This window comes from Perna viridis, chromosome 8 (assembly GCF_037379345.1).
Source record: "Perna viridis isolate PV_CMFRI_1.1 ecotype Kerala chromosome 8, ASM3737934v1, whole genome shotgun sequence".
Lineage (NCBI taxonomy): Eukaryota > Metazoa > Mollusca > Bivalvia > Mytilida > Mytilidae > Perna > Perna viridis.
The window spans coordinates 9,506,835-9,529,588 of NC_142452.1; the positions used below are offsets into that span (position 1 = coordinate 9,506,835).

Consider the following 22,754-nt stretch of genomic DNA (forward strand, 5'->3'; position numbering starts at 1 on the left):
TAAACCCCAACAAACAAACAAACTTTCTTAAACATGCTGAACGGTTCAAATAATAACCTCGAGAATCAACCCTTTATTGGTAAGGCACATAGTGTTATATCTTCAGAGATTCTTCCACTTTTACTCAAGCTATTGTCAGGACATCAAGGAAATGCCCGCTTTTGATCCACTTTAACCCAATCCTCAACAGCTTCAAGTCTCAAAGCCCAATTCATTCTCAGTCTTTCTTTTGTCGAATAGCATATTGTGGTAGAAATTCGTGGATATCCATATTTTCACTTAAGTTATTGTCTGGAAACAAAATCAGAAAAATGTTTCTGGTCCCTGATTCAGAAACGTTTCCATTCCCAACCCCTATAATCAATCCAGTGTATCATATAACATTGTACAAACCATGTTCTATCAGGCAAGTTGATGAAAGTTCTACTTGCCTAAATTGAAATGTAGATTGAAAGAAAGGTAGGAAAACTAACAGCCATGACATACAAAATATTAAAATGTCTGGATGTGGTTCTGAGAACATAAAAAACAGTACCAATTACATTACCTTAAATATATTTGGTTACCATTTTTACAGTATATCACCCAAAAACTGACAAATATATTACACATACTCCTGAGAAATTCAGAAGTAACATGAAACTCTACAACTGTATGCAAAAGTAAAAACACAAGGTAGTATGTACATGGATTTATTTACTTGTCCATACTGACTATTACGATTATACATTTACACATTGGTTCTATTAACTCATAGTGGCAAAAAAATAAACTGGTTAACATACCTACTGTTTAAATTTGTGGTTTAACAAGCTGGTGACACATAGGTTGTTCAAATACTACTTCAATTGAAAAAAAATGATGTTCTCATCCAATGCTTCCTAAAGCATTTAATTCAATGTTAAGCCCCATGTGTATAGTCTTGTATCAAGAGTCAGACCAAGAGAAGACAGGAAATGCGGTCTGATTAAAAATGAACACCACATGAAACTAATGCATTGGTAACCTGTGCATCCTATCCCATAACAATGATTTCATCACATTAATTTTAATAATGACTTCTATTATCTATATTTTTTCATCTAAAAATGTTTCATCTACAAATGCTACCAGCAAACCCATATGATTTATTATGCTGTTCATTCCTTAATACTTCTGTTTTCCAGAAAATCTTGAAATAACACTTGAACAATCTTCAAACCAGTAGGATTATTGCCTATCCATTTTATTTTACTATCATTTCATCTGTATATAGCTAGGCAAAACAAATTATCCTATCAACAAGCATATGATGGAAATATACAATTGTATAAATATTTTACACTGTGTACAATTAAAAATCTCATATATATGTAAATGTCAAAAATTTGGCAACAAAAATAAACAAACAAAATAATGTCTACAAAAGCACTTTCTCTGTTCTCTCACATACCAACACAATGAAGGGAATGTTATTCTAATCCACCTTGCCCCATTTATATGAAACCAGCAATGAATCCTGACAAGACCATAATTATGCATTTTTTATGAGTTTCCATTGTTAGTCTCTGATACCTGACCCTATTAAGCTTGAGATATTATTTTCTATAGACTGATGAACACAAGAAATATTCATGAAAGGAAACATATATGTAATTTTATTTAGTCCTCTTTATCTAATATCTAATGTTTGTATCTGAATAACCATGTTTAGATATCTTATCCTTGGTCTTTTTTCATGCATTGATATTGGTTTTTTTTCTTGTATTGTTCCTAAGGATTAAATACCTAGACATTGTATGTGGAAGACATCAATATTTTATAGATAATCCAATAAATGGTCTTAGTTTTATTAGGTAGTAGATTACATACAAATCAATCCTATTCTTACTCTAACTTACAGAATTTACACAATATTGGATTGGGATTTTTTATTAAGGAGTTTCTTGTATTTGATAGCATTGGTACATGATTGCATTAACATACATTATTTACCATAGCATATGTTGACCACTGAAAAATGCCCCATTATATGCTCATAAATATAAAAATCATCACCAGAGTAAAGGTACATGTATTGAGTCTCGACATCAAAACTTTCATGGCATCTTCTGGATTTAGAAAATGTAAACTCTTTAAGATGCCCATAAAAATTCCTTTTGTAATATGTACTAACAATATACAATACATTCTTGAATATTCTAGGAAATACATTTTACCCAAATTTAAGGTGAATCTTAATATTAAGACCAAAGTATAAATAAAAAAACGTGATATTCATGATTTCTCCTGTCATAGAAATATACCATCAATGATATCAAAGATAAAGCATTAATAACTGATCAAGACATTACAGATATTCTCTTAATTTATATAAAAAAAAAAAAGAACAGGTATGGCCAAACCGTGATGTGAAAATGTTCAAAATCCTGTCTGCATAAACTTTTAATAATTGACCAATAGAACCCACAGAAATAAATCCTATAGTATTTATTGCACATAAAACCTAGATAATACATTACATACTGCTACACTCTACAATGAGTACATTACTACCTTTCTTCAGCCCTCCAAACATTTTTATATTTTTTACAGGAGGACAAGCATAAAAATGTCTGTGTTCCCTTAATATGTTCAGTATATATATATATGTAAATTAATTTTTTTTTCATATATTTACATAAATTTATGCTAGCGTCTTTGCATGGTAGATGTTTGGCCTCGCACAATGTTTTGTTAAAAAATGTGGAAATATCAAAATTGATAAGACCAAAATTTTGTTCAGTTGGATAACTTAATTACAGACATTATTTTCTTGACCAAAATGCATACAAGTCTATCATAAACAAATGTAAATACATCAGTAAACAAAACATTAAACATTAAATCTAAATTTAGAAAATGAAAGTTAGTTCTTGGGTAAAATTTCCTGTACTTACTCCTCCGAGGTACAACTTACTTTTTAATTTGTTAAATCACAACCTTTATAACTAGTGATTAAAAAATCAAATGTTAAAATTTATTTTGAGCAAATCAACAACCTCGCAAAACAGACCGTATGAAAAAATTGAGAACATGTTGAATTAAAACGTAGATAAACTAGAGAAAAGAACAATAAAAGAAAATGGCACTACACTTTACCTATACATCAATAAAATAACACCACTCTTAATCTTTGAAATGTCAGTGGATCTGCAATTTGAAGCCCTTACAGTCAAAAATAAAAAAAGATGAATTTTTATTACCAAAAATGGTAAAAATATACATTTTATACAATTGTCATTAGGAATGACCTCAGTATGAAAAGAAAACTTTTTAAAGAATGAACTGATAAGCATCAAACATGAACAAATCCAGGGAACCTGAAAGCATGAAAACTACTTTTACCACATTTATCAAAGCTAACAGTTTTTTCTTCAACAACATCATATTGAATATAAAAACACAGATGCTACTTTTTTTATTCCAAATTATATACTTCAAAGTCTTCATAAACACATTACAATTATCACAATTCTACATTTGAAAAAATTACACAGCCTTAGTTCCAAATAGATACACTTTTTTTTCACCTACACAGATGATTTTTAGGTTAAACTTTACTTGGTAAGATGGATCTGAGCACTGGTATGAAAGTTCCATAGTTAACTTAGCATGGGGTCTAAATTGACCCATACACCTTGCACCAATGGTCCAATTTAAAAACCAATGTTGACTGTTTTTATTATTTCCATGGAATGGTTATTTATAATTGACTTTCTAACAAATCACACAGCATGGTTGGTACATGGTCTTTACTTGATCGAATCGTCAGTCTGTACATCTGAAAATAAAAAAACAGAACACCAGAAATCAACTTGGCGTTAATTACCATTCCATGTACAATTTGCACATGAATAAACAAGGGTAAATCCAAGATTCAACTTTAATATCATCCATTTTTAAAATATAAATGATTGACTGATAGATTAAGTTTTAACATCCTATGGCAGATAAATACATGCAGTAACAGACGAGGTTGATTGACCAATCAAACAGACCCTGCTTTGTACAAGTCTTTACAAACTGAGCTCGAGTTTTATTGTGCTTTATCACAGCACCAACATCCTACAGGTAAGCATGTCACCCTACTATGACACATTATTCGGATTAAGCCATCCAGTCATCACTATATTCCCTTAAATACCAAATGCTTGATGGTTTGATCAATGAATCCACAACCACCTACACTCAAGGTCAGTACACTGAGACCATAAAAACAGGAATCATGATTGTCGGATCCTTATTATCAAGGATAACCAAAAAGAACACAGTATTTAACCCTCATAAACATTTGAACACAGATTAATTTTTTGAATAAAATAACTGTAAATCAAGAAATTAAATGTGAATTATTATGTCAATAAAGTTTTGATCTTTTAGGCAAAATGCAAATATTGAGAAAAATCATGCTTCAGTTACAATACAAATTCAATACCGCAAGTAAAACCCTGGTGATATGACAACCTAGTCACTATTGAGACCAATTGCATGAATTATAAAATCATCAAAATATTCTTTTTCAATTTTACATTATGACTTACTTGTGCCTGTTTGTTAGGTTCTAGCCGAGCTAGTATTCCTATCTGTGCACCCCTTGTGTACATTATACCAGCAGATACAAAGTTATCTGGGTTAGGATCTATATCCAGTAATACACTTAAACTAAATCCTAGTAACTGAAAAGTATAAATATCAAACATCATTCAAGGTCTTTTTATGTATTAAGGAAAATTACTGATAACAAATGCCATTTGTCATTTCTACACTGGCAATTATTTTGCAAAGCATTGACAATTTGATGTTGTAGTGACCCTGAATAACACAAAATAATGCTTCAATTTTGATTTGTCTTTCAATGTAAGTATATAAAGAAAAAATTAATACAGAAGAAGAAAATTAAGTTTTGATAATTAGATCTACAGTGTTATGAAGTGATGACAAAATGACCTTATAAATAATAGTAACATCCTCTAAAAAGTTATCATTATGTAAAAAATCTGCAAAATCTACTGTGAAAATGATCCTTCCTCAGATCAACTTATTACTTAAGACAATTTACCTTTGTTTTAACTTGTTCATTATCCATAGGGAACTGTGCCTTAAATATCCTCTGACATTCCTGACTAGGTCTGAAAGCAAAGTACAAGAAGAAAGATCAAAACAAGCTGAGCAGTCTCAGGATTGTTTGCATGATGGGCATATACAGATCCATCAGATTTCTTATTTTGGTATGTAAATGTAGCCTACAAATACTAAAACTTCAGACAATCAGTGAAAGTAAAGTTGCTACAAGATTGAAGTCATCACTACAAAAGTTTTATGGTCATCATCATGAACTTGTGGATCGTTACGGTGTATCCATCTGCACTATGAAAATTGATTTGTTCGAAGTGTCATACTTTTCCTTTCCTCTTTCATCTACCTTTGACTTGACTTTTGTTGGAGGGTGTTTCTAGAAGAGCAGAAGGCGCTTACCCTACCAGTGCACCTGGTCCATGCCCCCAGTTTTAAGCGGAGTCTGAGTTGCTCATTTACTCTTGTTACTCTGTATGTATTATTTAAGTTACTTTGTGTTCTTTGCTGTGTTTGTCTGTTTTCCATGTCTGGTCTTTGTCCCTTTTGATTGCTGCTAGAATCTTGGTTCCCTTGATTACTCAAATACATGGCAGTTTAACTCTAGGATTTCATCTCTATGTTCTACTGGTCTTTACAAATAAGAAAAAAATACTTAAATCACTTAGCATCATGGTTTAACCAAATATGCCAAAATCACAGAAATTTGTACTTCACATCCTTTTATTTTTAATACTCACTGATGCAATGCCTTCCATCTTGTGAAGAAAGTTGATGAGTCCATTTCCGCTGGTTCTATAAACTTGTTAATGATGATGGGTAGCTTTAAGTTAATTCTCTGTACTGCACCACTCAGCCTACAATCACAAAATGTTTTGTAAATGACAATTGCAAGTTTAATGTTGGGAAAGGGGAATAACTCCTGTCAGATCAAAGGCGGAACTTAATGGCAAAATAATACTCCAACTTCCTTTTCTGCTAGGAATCAAATTTGAAAAAAAAGTAATTTTCCTTATTCACCTTGTCTTTGTGTCACTACACTATGGAAAAACTTCTTCAATACTATAAATACATAACATTTAATGAAAGCTCCAATAACATTTTTGGATTTTATATAAACATAAAAATTGAGTAAATTGGACCTAACAACTGAAGTAATGTTATATAAAGCATCAAAAAACTTCATATAGCTCAAACACACAAAAAACACTTGTCACATAGAATAATCAACAAAAATTATTTGGGTTAAAAGGGATGTAGGCTTATTTTTGTTTATAAAATTGACTTAACACAAAAGGTTTCAAGACATTAAATACCCCATACTAACAAAACCAGTAAAGATGACTACGGTGGGCTTTATATACCCCAGTATACAATAGAGCATTTTGTACATAAAATTGGCAAAACACCTCAACAGATTTCCATGCACTAAATGCCCCATTTTATGACACAAATAGACAGATTAACTACATGGGGCTTGATAAATGCTGTTACAAACTTACATGAAAGATATATTAAGGATTGGAGCTTCTGAGAATTCTGATATACATTCAGCGTTAATAGTTTGTTGACTCTGTGCACCACTCTCAATCACATTACCAGCTGGTTTAGGCTGACAACTTAACTGTCGATAATGTTAAGGAAGATACACAAAACTGTACAAATCAAATCAACTTTCTTTCATAAGAAATCAACTGATTCCTAGTCAATCTACTTACATGTGATGTTGGTAATCAATATGCCTCAGCTGGTCAGGTCTATGTGGACCTATTGACAATACAAAGGAAGGGGATTTCTGAAAGGATTTTTGTCATTTATGAACGGTTTCATTTCATTTGTTTTGGGAGCTTTTACAGCTTGCTTTATACTATGGGTTTTGCCCATCATTGAAGACTGTAGGGTGACCTGTAGAAGTTTAATTGTTCTTTGCTTGGTATTTGCCGGAAGACTCTCATTGGAAATAATACCGAATCTAAATTTTTATACATCTTTATTCCCATTTTAAAGTATAAAAAAGTGACTGACAAGGATTCACACATGTTACTTTACATGTAGTGATTAGTCCCTTGTTTAGATTGTAAATTATAATATAAAAGGATATGACTACTAAGATTGCCTGGACAGCTAACATCAGCAGTAAACCCGGTAAATTGAAATGACGTCTTGTTTCCATAAAATATTCCTAATCTTCCCAGGTTCTGTCGGAATTCTGACTTCACTCCAATTTGTAGGGAGTCGTTCTCATATAGCACTCCATTATTTTTACATATAAACCTGAAATAATTAGATATGATTAAGTATATTATTCATTTATCATTTTAAACAGCAAACAAACATCATCCTATCAATCTGGTAACATGCTCATAACAGGCATAATTTGACCAATTCTTATGTTCAGTTGGCAGGGATTATGACAGAAAGTTTTCAATTCTTTTACATAAAGAAAAAAGTAACAATATTGATTGCTTACAAATGCCACTTGAAAAGGAAAGTTCCACTTTTGACAACTTGACATTTTTTAAATGAAACTGGGACTAGTCAATACAAACAGTGAGAAAAGAGAACTGCTATGTTGTATATGGATTCCCCTTCAGTAATGAGTTGTTAAATTCATTTTTTTTCCCACTCCAATGCAGTTAAATTATTTCTCCATTCCAATGTGGTTGAATTATTTTTCCACTCCAGGTAATTAAATTATTTCTCCAATCCAATGTGGTTAAATTATTTCTCCAATCCAACGTGTTTAAATTATTTCTCCAACATGCAAGCTTTAGAGAACAATTTAATCATAGACAGTGGAGAAATTGTTTTAATCAAAAATTATCCGAAAGGAGAATCAATCTAACCCATAAAATCTCATGGGAAAATGTAAAATGATAGAAAAATTTCTTGCAGAAAAAGATTAAAAAGTCACATGAATTTTTAATCAATGGCTTAGAATGTAAGTGGGTCCATAGCTTAATTCACAAGTAGTAAATGCAGAGCAATTTTGAATACATCATGAAATATAACCCATGTCCTCTTAAGAATCTGAGAATGGCTATATTTTTAAGTATTTCATCTGAAAATATCAATCAGCCAAATATGATATCAAACTTTTGGTCAATTAAAAATCTGAATGTTTTATCTCACAGTTTGATATTTTCTTGTACTATTAATCCAATCAACCCATATCTTGGTACCATACACAGTGATGTAGCCTCACACATGAGGGGATGTCATCAGATCCTATAGTTAGTATTCATACTATATCAAACACCATCAAGTGTGGCATAATATTGTTTGAAAATGAAAGAAACAGCCAGGGATTATGCATTCCTCTTTTTGATAATTAGTTGAACAGGTAATGTTTTGTCTTGTAAGGTTAGTTGTAGTCTATATATTATAGCAAATAGGATTGTATGCTTTTTTCAAAAGGTAGTTTAAAAAAATTACTTTTTATAGCTATCATCAGCACCAACTGTCAGACCACTGGCATCAACTCCATTCTCTGCTGGTGGTGCTGCAGTGTCAAAAACATCAACCAATAGTCCTCCAAGACCTCCCCCACCCATACTTCCTCCACCAGAGGGTGCTGATGTTGACGAGTCAAGACCAAGCAAATCTGCTGATGCTGAACTTGGAGCTGCTGGCTGCAAAATATTTTCTTTAATATCAATTTTTGTATAAGTCATTCCGTGAATATGCAGAACAAAATATTATATTGATATCTTTTTAAAGGTTTTATCACAAATGAAAAAATCATGCCTTACGTCACAATTTTGCAAAAAGTGGCAGCTCTTATTGAACTAATCAAACAAAAGAGTTCTGAAATATTTGAGGTTATTATAAAGACAATAACAGTGTTTTCACTTGAAATAAAAACAACATACAGATCAGGCTTTGATTTGGAGTAAAACACAAGGCTTTGCTGAGTGTTTTTCTTTCTTTCTCAAATTGTGCAAATTCATTTCTAGTCAATATACTGTTGTTTTTTTACTGCAATAAAATTTTAATTTTCATATGACGTGTTTACTATATTATTTTCCCACTAGTGGCCCCTATTGGTGATGCTACAAAAAAACTGGTTGTTCATGCAAGGGTAAGAAAGTAGTTGGAGCCCAAGTGATACATACTGTCAGTGACCTTATATTGTCAATAAATATAACTGTAAATAAATGTCGGTTGCTAAAATAGAACGAGTAAATTTCCTAGATGACTAGGGATACATACTGCAGCAGAGTTTAGTTGTACAGGAGGAGCATGAACCTCTATATTATTACTCATCTGAGCTTGTGGTAACTTATGCTCTTTCTTCTCCTCTGGAGCATCAGGTACAGATGATGGTTTCTTCTTTTTGAGTTTAGCCAGTATAGAAGATTCTCTTTCTGGGAATGGGGGCATTTCCTCTAATACTGTCGCCTACAATAGCAAAAGGCTGTATAGACAGATCTTATAATACTTAGTCATGAACAAATTTCAAACAATTCACAATAAAACCAATCTGTCTATCATTATACCACTTGATAAGTGTTTCTATGAATATTTCAAGGCAATGCTAAATTAAAACTGTCATCATTAGAAAATTAATTCTTCAAATTACACATTAAGTAGTAATGACACACTTAATTGCTCAGATATTAGAAATTTTTATTTTTGTTGTTAATTTTCACTACATGTACTTGTGTAATTGTGCTTTACATTCCATTTATTTTGCATTGAAAAATTGATACAGAAATATTTCTTAGCAAAACACTAACCAGAACATCTAACGATGCAACTGTACTCAGCTGTAGATATTCCACACTTCTTTGTTGTAATTCTACATCAGAATTCTTCAGGTTATTATCACTTTTCAATACCTGAAATCAGATGAAAAGGATGTTAAATATTTGAAATTTTCTTTTTCTGTATGCAGTGAATCTGTTTTGGTAAATGACAGCTGTGCTAAGGCACATAAAACACACGCCCTTCTTTTCTGTGTGTTCAAAGTCTCAACACTCTACAACAAATGGGAAAATGAAGGAAGCTTCCTTTAATAGATGCAAACACTATATCAACATCATTAAAAATCGTCAAAGTATTTTTGGATTTTCATACACGTGGATGGTCAGACAGCCATATACTGCAATCTGTTTGTCAATAACATTGTCAAAAACTAATCATTCAGTCAATTGTTCTATGATACTAACAGATGCATTGGTCACAAGGGATGGATGTAAGTATCAGGATCTTTGTGCCTAACTAGTATTTTAGGCACATATGTATACTAATCTTTAGACAAGCATGCCTTCAATTAATGCTTGACAATTTAGTATACATATATACGTTATTTTTTAAGTTTTTGGCCTTTTTACTTTCTGATTTTCTACTCAATTATTTGAACATACTTGCATCCAGTAGTTCTAACCCTTATTCTGGGTCAAAATTTTAGCCCTATTCCCAAAGATAAATAGGCTCCAAATTTTCCAAATTTCTGCAGTGATATTCCCAATTGTGAAATGAAACATCCTATCAAGATTTGTACATTATTACAATGGACATTTGTAAAGATGTACAAAATCTTCTCTTCACTCTACTGTATCTACTTTGTCATTCATAGTTCACCTTCAGGACTTTAATACATGGTCCTCATCAAGGATTCTTACTAGAAATTATTATTAAAATACTTATGAAAAATCCTCGTCCTTATGTTTATCAAGTATCAATTACATACACTTTTTCCAAATTGCATGTGCCCCTTATGTCCTTTCCCTAAAACAGTGGAAACATTTCATTTGTTTTACATACCTAATTAAGGAACCTTAGTGAGCGTGCTCACATACCCCACGAGTCCCCACGCTGGATACTCAAGTAAATTTGTTTGTAGGAGAAATACATGTAGAAGGACCCCAATAAAAAAGGAATAACAGTGGTTTTTTTATGCTTTAAACTTTTATCTTCTAACTAAATTCTGTTACTCAGAATGGTAGTTTCAAACTCCAGACTGTGATATCTTTGAGTTTTAGTTAATCCAAAGGAAATATCATGGTAGCAGAACAAAACGTACACTTGACCTGTAACTTATCATGGTGAAAACAAATACCAAACATCATGTCATAATCTGCAAGTGTTTACATAAAAAATGATAATTTCTGTGAATTTAGCCGAGTTCAAGGCCCGTAATTTGCTTAAAAATCATCTGAGCTGAATGAAAGTTTACCTTGAACTGTAACGTATCATGATGAACTTATATACCAAAAAATCATGTCAATATCTGCAAGCATTTAGAAAAAAAATCTGGAAAACAATTATTTCTGTGAATTTTGCTGAGTTCAAGGCCTGTAATTTCGGTAAAAATCATCAGAGCTGAGCAAAATGTACACTTGACCTGTAACTTATGATGGTGAATTTATATACTAAAAATCATGTCAATATCTGCAAGCGTCTAGAAAAAAACTTTTTTTTCTGTGAATTTTGCGAAGTTCAAGGCCCATACTTTCAGTAAAAATCATCAGAGCAGAACGAAAGTTAAACTTGACCTGTAACTTATCATGGTGAACTTGTATACCAAAAATCATGTCAATATCTGCAATTGTTTAGAAAAAAAAGTCTGGAAAACTGATGATGGACTGACGGATGGACGGTTGGGTCAAAAACATTATACCCTTCGCAACTTTGTTGCATGGGGTATAATAAGTAACATTTAAAATACATAAATTTTGTAGCAAAAACATGACACCCTTCTGTGCCATTATTCAGTTAATCTCAATTCATGTATAGGGGTGTTTAAGCATCTATGACAAGATAGTACTTACATTTTGTATATCTCCTTTAATTTCTGGGAATAGATTTATAAACTTGATGTATGTTGACAGCAGGAGTCCTCGTGTGGCAGGACCACATAAATGGTATTTACTATGTAGTAATTGGAACTGTATTATTGCACTGAAAATATAAAAAATGGTTAAAAATATATTTTTAGCTACTAATTACTAATGTTTATTCTCACTCCTTCAAACATCAATGACCACAAGGTTGAAGATGAAATTTAACTGCTAGTAACAAAACATTAATACTAAGGTCAGTTCTTTTCAATAATCAACCATACAATTTTATATATACAGCAAGATATTTCACTTGTCTGGAAAGGACAACTTTTGTAAACTTTCCAAGAAATACTTAATAAAAGCATGTTTACTAGCGCAAAAACATTTCAACAAGTTTAGTGCAAACTGTTCTTGAAAGACTAAAATGAAAATAAAAAATTCCCTACAGAAAATACCAGAAGCGTACCTAGATCTAGGATCTCCAGCTATAAGGTTTCCAAACTCTCCCAGGATATATCCACCAACTTTCACCATGTTCTCATGACAAGCAGGAGCTTGTAATGCCTGGATAAGGTATTCAACTTATCATTATTCATATTAATACTTAGGAAAATCAGTAACTGTGCAGATTTTGTGGTTTCATACGTGTGAAAATGTTTCAGTCTTTGTTTAATGTTTTAATATCCTCTCAAAACTTCAGATCTTATTCTTAAGGGAAAAAAAAATTCTGCTTTTTGACATAATCTACAGATATTCTGATGAGGTTAAGGGTATTCACATCTAAAATGTACATACCAAGTATAGTCAACCGACTTCAGGAATCCTTTCCATAGAATACATGACAGATTAGTGTGATTATTTTTCAAAGTTTTTTACTTCTAAACAGACATGTTAGTCAGCTATTGATCAATGAAGATATAGCTTGGTCATACTGTCAGTGAATTTACCTCGAAGACAGTTTTAGCAGCATATCCTTGGACATCATCTCTGTTGATCACAATCTGTATCACTCTATACCAAACCTAGAATCAAGTAACACACAATTTAACTGACACAAAAAAAAATGTATGGATCCACTTAACTTACTAACATCCTTATTTTATGTATTCATTTGAAATCCTTGGATAGACAGAAAAATTGAAAGGAAAGACCACTTAAGAAGTCCTTTTCAAAGGTAACCTAAGCTAGAACGTAATTAAAATTTCAAAACTCACATAAATAATATAATCTCTGAGAAAATATGATAGCATTTAGACGACTGGAAGGCAATTTCATTTGTTAACCAAGTTTCATTGAACCAATTTCAACCAATTCATTGAGTGGGGTATAGAATAGATGAAATCTAAGACTTATGAGATATATAGTATAAGTGTATAAAACAAACCTCCTCACTGACATAATCTCCAGATATTCTGATGAGGTTCAGAATCACATCCACATACCAAGTATAGTCTACAGCATACTTCTCTGCTAATATGGCCACCTTTAATACCTAGTTAATATAAATATATCTGTCATCACAATACATACAGGTATTCAGATGCAGTGATATATGCTTTTAAAGATTTAATAAATAAAATAGATATTTTGCATCTGTACTGGCAAAGAAATGCAAGTATTAATGAACTCAGCCACTATAAGTCAACTTCCACTACTTATATTTTTAAAAGGGATTTTCCAAAAGTAATCCACCACAAGGAATATGGAAACAATTGTTTCAAATAATAACTACCAATAAATAGTAAAACAGAACACAGTAGAAAAATAAGCAGGATAATGTCTTTTACTGAAGCAAACTTGTGCTGATACAGAACTACATGAATACTTGAGTTTTTTTATCTACAATAATGTAAGGAAATATATCTGAGAATTTACCATTTCTTCCCGTATTGAGTAATCAGCTGATTCCAGATATTCTAACATTTCTCCTACAATTTCTTCAGCATTTGTTCTATCACACATAGCATACAATAGATCTACAGCCCTCTGTCGTACACTGACATCACGTTCCGTTTTTAGGGATGTAATTACAGTCTCTTGATGCTTTTTCACAGCTTCATGAGAAAATTCTGAGGTGGCTAACAAACACATACTTTCCAATGCAAGATATCTGAAGACAAGGAAGCATAATTGACATTAACACATGATATGCCCATACCAACCTGTAAGCAAACAGAACAGCAAGTACTTATTTGAACAAACTGATATTCTTTTTATAAAAATTATGAGCCTTGAGATGTTGTTGATGGACGTATGTACACCACAGTATAAAAGACGACATATAAAAAGCAGAAAAATGGGAGTTTTCAGTATATATTTTCTTCTTTTAATATTTGTTAATGAATTATTTGTTTTACATAAGCAGAATTTAAAAAAAAGTTTCATTTATCTAAAAAAAAATCTTGCACACATTGGTAGACACACTCATAAATAATATTGTAACTCTGATTTACAGACTTACCTTAAATTAGTTTCCCTATGTTGTAAGAATTGACCAAGTTGATTACAAGCTCTGACTAGAAGATTTGGGTCACTGTCCATGTGTATGATCAAATTAATAGCCTCAAATAAGACAGCATTCTTTGAATTAGAATGCTGAACTTTCTTAGACTTTGGTGGCTCTTGAGCTTTGTTGAGTATTGTTTCTAAACATTCTGTTAAACGAGTTCTTACTGCTGGGTCCTCTGCAATTACAGAAACGATTTGAAATTACTTGTTTAAGCACAGAACCTTTCTAATGCTAAAATAATAAAAATAAGTACACTGCTCCTGGGCTGGAAATTTAAGTACAAGTAAAACATACTGCATTACTATCACAAAATACCAGGGATGATTTTAGGATGTCAACAAAGCAGAAACTGGCAATATCAGAAGTAAATATTCAGTAAAATAAATAATCATAACGGTAAAATCCGGATTTGAAATAACGGAATTCTGCTAAAAAGCAAAACAAAACAAAAAATAATTGTTAAACAGCAAAAAAAAATAATGTCTGAAATACAGGTGTATTTTTCCAAAAAATTCTACAAAAAGTAATCTTTTTAAGATTAACGGCAAATTTGTAAGAAAACCTATTAACAATTATCATGTATATATATACACAATGTGTCAATAGCAGAAAAGAAAAGTTTTGAAAACTTCTAAATTGGTTCAAAATGACAAATAGGATATTTTGTTAGTGTTTTGTATATGATAGAAAGAAACATTGATTGATTGATTAATTGACTGAAAGACAGTGGGTAAATGGCCTACGGCAGATTCAAAACAGGAATACAGACCCCGCTTTATGATGTAAGACATGCTGAGCTTAAACTTAATAATGTTAGCTCACAAAAGCAACAGCCCACAGGAAGCCACATGCCCCTTTAGACACACTATTCTGAAATCAAGCAGACCAGTCACCACTCTATCTCCTAAATGCCATGTACTTGGCTGAGAAGTCTTTGGGGGCTCAGCCACAGATGGAACTCATGACCTCCTGCCTGAAGACTAACATGCTACCACTAGACTACTGAGACATTGGGACGAAACTAGTATTATAAAAGTTTACCTGGGGGTGGATAGTTCTGTAGGAGTCTGAGAAGTTTAACAGACAACCAAGGAGCTGGTACAAAGTAATAGGTGTAGTCCTGTAGGTCTGTGTAGGATGAAGTTACTATCTGCAATCAAACGTAGAAAATATTACACAAGATTCATTCTGAAAACTTTATTTAAATCCTTACTCAGTTTTATTTTCAGCCTACTACAAGTATTTTATTTAAAAAATCATTTCATGCTTTCTAGTGTTTACTTAATCAATATTTTTTTTTCAGTATTTCATTCCACATGAATACTAAATATACTCCTATAATTGAAGAATAATTTCTTAAAATAAAATAACAGCTACATGTATTTAAGAACATTTACAAGCACATAAAACTATAACACTGTTTTATAATACCGTACTAAGCCTGGAGACTGACAATTAAACAAAGCATTTGTTTTATCCAGACTCTACTTAGTCTGGAGACTGCCAATGAAACACAGCCTTTGTTTCATACATACCCTTCTTCAATCGGAAACAGCTACTGAAACACAGCCTTTGTATTATACATATCCTACTTGGTCTGGAGACAGCCATTGAAACCCAACCTTTGTTTTATACATACCCTACTTAGTCTGGAGACAGCCAATGAAACACAGCCTTTGTTTTATACATACCCTACTTTAACTTAAGTCTGGAGACAGCCAATGAAACACAACATTTGTATTATACATACCCTATTTAGTCTGGAGACAGCCAATGAAATACAACCTTTGTCTCATACACACCCTACTTTAACTTAGTCTGGAGACAGCCAATGAAACACAGCCTTTGTTTCATACATACCCTACTTAGTCTGGATACAGCCAATGAAACACAGCCTTTGCTTCATACATATCCTACTTTAACTTAGTCTGGATACAGCCAATGAAACAAAGCCTTTGTTTCATACATACCCTACTTAGTCTGGAGACAGCCAATGAAACACAGCCTTTGTTTCATACATACCCTACTTAGTCTGGAGACAGCCAATGAAAAACAGCCTTTGTTTCATACATACCCTACTTAGTCTGGATACAGCCAATGAAACAAAGCCTTTGTTTCATACATACCCTACTTAGTCTGGAGACAGCCAATGAAACACAGCCTTTGTTTCATACATACCCTACTTAGTCTGGAGACAGCCAATGAAACACAGCCTTTGTATTCCTCTGGGTTTCTCTTCACTAAAGCTTCTATAAAGCTAGCTGCTGAAGTAACAACACCCTGTAAAATCAATAACCTTTGGATTACTTATAAAATGACATTATTCACATTTTTCAGTGAAACCTGTCTAAACCAAACACTTTTTGGACCACAAGTTTCGTTCAGTTTAAATAGGTTTAACATGTATTGAAACTCATGTTACTGGAATTCATAAGATGTCTGGTTTACACAGGTTTCTGATTTCACAAGAGTTTGTTTATAATAAGTTTCACTGTACTTTTTGATGACATATAGTCCTTATTATATCACAAAAGACTACAATAGACAGGACATTTTGTTTAAAGTTGTAAGGAATTTCATTTATTTTTCTTATTTGAATCTTCCTAAATTATTAAAACATAATTTCAATCAGAGGTAACACTGAAATCTTATCAATGCCAGTTGGGTGTTTTTTTTTGTTTTTTTTTTCATAAATGTAGAAAGTGCTTACCATATGTTGATCATTCAGGAGATGTATGACCCGTGATGACCACTCAGATATATTGATAAGATCAGGTGATGTTCGTAACAATCGTAACAGTGTTAATGCAGCACTCTGTTTTACAGCATCTATTGTGTCTCTGTCAGCAGAAAAATAAGTATATTAAAAATAAAATCATAAATTGTTTTTTCTGACATTCTGAATCTTGTACAATAAGTCACATATTTTTATATACAAACTGGTTTGAAGGCATTGTCAACAATACTCTATGATTTGGTTGTTTTAACTATTTCTCAGATGTCTAGATAATTGTGATATCACACGATGCACAATGTGACATGAACTGTTGATAGAAAAATAACTGGTGTTGTTATAGATGGTATGATTGCTATAATTTCTGCCTTGGCAGATACCAAATCATGTCAAGCAGTCAAATATTCCACAGATATCACAGCTTGTGAAACCTGAATAATGCAAAATATCAACTTGCTTTATTTCATTTCAAGATCATACCTAACTCACTGAGGTACTGCTCATCTTTTTATGATGTTGAAATTAAATAACTTCAGTTGACATTTTTCAATATTCACTCATCATGAAACCTTTAACTTCATCATTAAGTTCAGTTTAGTACCTTACCATACCAATTCAAGAGTACAGGTATTCAAGACATTTAAAAAATGCACGTCCATAAAGAAGAAAAGACAATTCGCAATGACAACTAATAACAAACCACACTTTTTGAAGTGGAAATTTTACCTACCCTGAGACTAATAACTTTGGTATTTCTGTGCCTAATCCCTCAGCCATTTCTCTGCTACCAATGTTGGCAACACACTGCAGGGCGAGGGTAACATGGATAGGGTTACGACTAGATAAATCATTCTTTATAGCCTGAATTACCAGCTTCATCAAATCATTGTGGGCACTAATCATCACCGATATGAATAAATAACCCTGAAAAAGGTTTATAAATGAAATATAGCTAGAGACACATTTGAAAGCTCTTTCTCAATGAATATGTATTCAGGCCCTGGTGCAAGAAATATTAATTCTGAGAATATTATTAACAATTTGTGACTTAACATAAAGCTGAAGACTGATAGGAGCTGCCATAGAAATTAAGGGCATTTTAAGACTTAAATATTTTTTTTTTAAAAGATTTATGGCACTTGCAGCCCTTTTCACAAAAAATGGTCAAGAGTAAAATTAGTCGCAAGTTATGACATCACAATACTTTGATCAATTATGATGTCATTAGTTCTGACAAATTTTACACTTACATTTTTTTTTTAAAAGGACTGCAGGCCTGAACAAGAGGGTATTTAAGTAGTACTCCAGCTAAAAATAATGCAAAATATGATTCATGGTTTGAAAGCCTACATATTTTTATTTTTGATATTTTATTTAAAATTTTATAGTTAAAAGAAATTAACATGTGGCTTTTCATATTACCCCTGTTCATAGAAGATATAAATTATAAGGACTATACTACAGAATTGAAAGGGAGATAACTCTGCAAATGACACTGAAATACAATACAAACTATTGAATTTTCAATGTAAATAATTTCTTAAGAACACACAGATTGGAATGAATGATTGTTCATTTCATCATATGAGTTATAGACATATAAAACTACTTAATAACAAAAATCAACAAAAATGTGTGTCCTACTTAAGGGGGTATCACATATTACAGAATTTGTATGACTCTTACAATGACTGCTACTTAAGTAATGAGAATAAAGGAGTATGGTAAGTTTAACCTACTTTATAATGGTCAGAGAGAAATCCTACAGGACTATGCTGAGTAGGAAATTTACATAATAATAACATGTTTAACGGTGTATGACTTTAGAAATGTAATACTGTATGATGGGTGTTAAATTTGGCAACTATGAAGCAAAAAAGTAAACAAACGTTTTTTGCATTTCTAATTTTAGCAGATAAAAAGTGGTGCACTGAGTAATTAAGCCCGAAGTATATATTTTGCAGAACTAATTTTGGTGTTTCTAGACAGACTGCTAAAATAAACAAGAATAAGCATCCCAAGAAAATTTCCCACTGTACAGTAATTATTGGTTGAACGAATAACTTAAGATAGGTTCTTGTGTTCTGGCAAGGTTATGATAAGCTTTGTTATTATTGTTATCAATGCAATAGTAGGAAATCTTGTGTTCTTGAAAATGGTTATTATTCATTTTCAAAGCCTACACATGTATATCCTCCACCAATGTGTAACTTCACTACAGATATCAAAGAAAAAAATCAAGGAGTACCATTAACCTTTAATGGAGATGCAACAAACAATCAATTTAAAATGCAATAAATCTGAGATTCATCATCTGTGACAAAATTCAATTGGATTCAAATGGAACTTTAATTGCATAAGCATAGAATCAATTTGTTGCAATCATGATCCTATTGCAAATTGATGAAATGATTATTATCTGCAGAATGTTAAAATTCTCAAGATAGGCTTCACAATTAAGTCATGTCATAAACAGTAAAGCATGTTCTTGGAGTGGACTTGATTGGAATATAAAGTCCTGCAATTAAACAGATGTACTGGTACTAATTTACAAAATTTCGACTTGACAGTAAGTCTGTCTTACAACATGAAAATGATCATGGGTAATCTATTTTCTTTTGCATCAACAAAAAAGAGCTGTTGAAAACAGGCAAACATTCTTCCATGCCTTTTTTAAGACCGCTGTTCATCTTATAGAACATAAAATGAACACAATATTGCCACTTCATATCAAATACTTGCGGGCTAGTGTGGTAACGTGATGATACAGAGTTTTTATGTCTTCATGGCATAAAATCTTAAAACCATGCTTACTTGACACCAATTAAAGAAAGGAACCTTGGGCTTGGAGTATCATATTAAAACTTACAATCTGTTTTTCTGTGTATTTATTTGAGCTGAGAAGATTAACAGCCTCCATCTGACCAAAGTCAATGTCGTGACCCAGTAAAAATATAAACAATAATTTACAAACATATTTTTTCTTCTGGTACCCATCTAGTGTTTTATCACCTGTAATAGAAAGAAAACACTTCATGATATATAATTAAAAACCCTGAAAGTTTTGCACATAACAATATATTATTCTCTACAAGCTACCGGGTACAGTATGCCAAAAATCAAAATATTTCATGTTTTCATGAAAATAACAGATAATGAAGCATTAAAGTGATTTTATCATAGTATCTAAGAGAACTACTAAAAATGCAGTTTTATTAATGGAACATTGAAATGACCCATACTCAACATTCATGTACATATATGTCTAATTAAAAATCTAAGATTGCAGGGTCAGAGGATAATTTGAAAGGACAAGGGACATCAAGGTCTCTTATCGCATGTAAAATGCAACTGACAATTAATCATCCTTCAACTGTTCAAGTGTTAATTGGGAATATGGAGATTTGAAACCAAACAATTGAGAAAGCATAAAGATATCTGAAAATTCTTGCATGAAAGAATGAAAGATTTGCTTGAAATTGAACAAAATTCAAGAATTCTGTTCATTTTGTACTTGTTGGTCGATTTTCCATCATATATCTGTAGTCGTATTGTTGGCCTTTTTCATAACTATTATACCCCTTTTTATTGGGTAAATATGTCATTTTTGTTCAAATTAAGAAAATTGTATTAAGTTTCTTCAAATTAGGAAATTTGTAATGAAGCTTTTAGTTAAAATGATTAATTTCAAAGAAAATGTCAAGAAAAAGATAAGTCATAAACAATTAACCAAAGTCCGCGAAAACTTGTTTTGCCCTGTCAGTCATGGGACTGGCTGGTTAGATTGTCCAGTCAGTCCCACAGATATTTAGCCAGTCCCACTCATTTTCGTAAATTTACTGTTAGCCAATTAAAATTCTTTAATAACTTCATGATATGCCAAGTATTTCATTTTGTTGTATTGACATGGTTGTAGAGTTTTTTCTCAATCAGTTTTCAGAAATGGCTATTAATACAGGTTTATTTTTTTCCCACTTTGCATGTGATTAGTTTAGACACATTTGTTTACATCAATAATTTCATTTCATCATAATCATTCTTCAACAGCATATTTTATAACCCAGTTTTCTGCTTCAGTCAGCTCAAAGTCAAACTCATCACCACTGTCCATTTCCCCATTTGCTGCTAAATCATAGCTCTTGATTTTTTTCTGTTTTTGTGATCTAACGTTAAAATCACAAAAAAATAGTTGCTCGTGATAAAAACATCGGACAACTCCATTTGTAATTGTAATTTTGAACAAATCTCTATATCCTACCATTCAACTACTAATTGGGAAATAGCTTATCTTATTTGGAATTAATTTTTAGCAATTTTTCAGACAAATTTGGAAACTTTAATCAGGGGAAACAGTCTTATTAAAAAGGTAATTTGAGGCAAACAAAATCAATGATCTTCCAAGAAGTTCAAAGAACAAATGTATTCATGCAGTATTTAGGAGATATATTTTGATCGCATACGAAGCTAGAATTGACTGTTCTACGACACTGACCTGCAGCATAAGGTGGTGTCAACCATATACAAATGTACAGTAGTGAAATTACGAGTGCAAGAAGTCACTAACAATATTATCAACTTAAAAAGAGTTTCAAGTCAAGGAAATGGATTTACACTGATGTTCAAAAAAGGCATTATTTATAAGCTTCATACTGACGAAAATATTTCCCAATAAAATGTCAGCTCAAGTATGAGTTTTGTTACTTCAGGGAAAAAGAAGACATAATTAAGAATATTAACTCTGAAAAAATAAATAAGATTTCTATCTCTAGAGCCTGGTCATAGACTTACTTAATACATAGTCTGATATCCTGAATACTTGATAGCACAGCCATTTATGAAATAATGATCCACAAGAACTTCCTTAGCTCAATCCACAGTATTGGCAGATACACGTGAATTAACAAAATGCCTATGAGCTAATCAAGATAATAGTTATGTGGTGTAATTCTTTGGTAATTCCATTGTGGTAACGAGACAAAAATACTGTAATGGAAATTATATCTATACACAAAATATTCAGGTCCTAACATTACATTGAAGAAGATGAAGGAATTTTCTGTACAACAAACAATAGTTGCTGATTTATATCAAACTATGATTGAGCCTATATTGTCATCTGGGGCTTTGGATTGAATAATCAAAAAAATACTCATGATAATATAGGTACGAGTGATAATTTTGCAAATCAATTTCCATTTCTTAAGTTTTGCAAGGTCAGTTTATTCTATCTTGATATAGCCTTATTTCTGGTTCATCCAGAGGCGAATCTACTCGCTTTTCAAGACATCCTTCAAACTATATAGTCAAATTACCAAAGTATTACAGGATTTGAATCACAAAATTACGCACTTCTAAGTAATCTCCAATTACCAATTGAAAATGGAAGGTGGTATAACACAGGGATGATTTTATGAGGTCGCCAAAGCTAAAATTGGTAAAATCGGAAATAAATAACCAGAATAAGATTTTTTACAAAATTTTTACAATTTATTTTTTTCAAACAGGCGCCATTTTTGTTTGAATTGTTATCTGAAGAGAGATAACTCTGGTCCAAATACAGCTAAAAGACAGAGTACAGTCCCACTCATGGGCGGTCTGAAAATGAGAGGGCGACTTCACTTCGCTTTTG

General features: G+C 32.0%; 1 protein-coding gene across 2 annotated transcripts in view; it reads right to left on the reverse strand.

Annotated features, from left to right (window-relative positions):
* Nucleotides 1–676: 676 nt before the first annotated feature.
* Nucleotides 677–22,754, reverse strand: part of LOC148609236 (AP-2 complex subunit alpha-2-like) — a 39,144-nt gene continuing 17,066 nt past the window's right edge. For both annotated transcript variants that reach the window (XM_088596154.1, XM_088596155.1), the window contains exons 4-23: nt 19,995–20,137; nt 17,856–18,049; nt 17,102–17,231; nt 16,570–16,671; nt 15,433–15,541; nt 14,344–14,566; nt 13,758–13,992; nt 13,267–13,374; nt 12,830–12,904; nt 12,349–12,446; nt 11,871–12,000; nt 9,834–9,935; nt 9,307–9,495; nt 8,530–8,726; nt 7,195–7,368; nt 6,597–6,719; nt 5,835–5,951; nt 5,081–5,150; nt 4,563–4,697; nt 677–3,802 (exon numbers count right to left, since the gene is read on the reverse strand). In XM_088596154.1, coding sequence (XP_088452280.1) covers nt 3,725–3,802; nt 4,563–4,697; nt 5,081–5,150; nt 5,835–5,951; nt 6,597–6,719; nt 7,195–7,368; nt 8,530–8,726; nt 9,307–9,495; nt 9,834–9,935; nt 11,871–12,000; nt 12,349–12,446; nt 12,830–12,904; nt 13,267–13,374; nt 13,758–13,992; nt 14,344–14,566; nt 15,433–15,541; nt 16,570–16,671; nt 17,102–17,231; nt 17,856–18,049; nt 19,995–20,137 — 2,732 coding nt within the window. In that variant the 3' untranslated portion in view covers nt 677–3,724. The remainder of the gene's footprint in view (nt 3,803–4,562; nt 4,698–5,080; nt 5,151–5,834; nt 5,952–6,596; nt 6,720–7,194; nt 7,369–8,529; nt 8,727–9,306; nt 9,496–9,833; nt 9,936–11,870; nt 12,001–12,348; nt 12,447–12,829; nt 12,905–13,266; nt 13,375–13,757; nt 13,993–14,343; nt 14,567–15,432; nt 15,542–16,569; nt 16,672–17,101; nt 17,232–17,855; nt 18,050–19,994; nt 20,138–22,754) is intronic.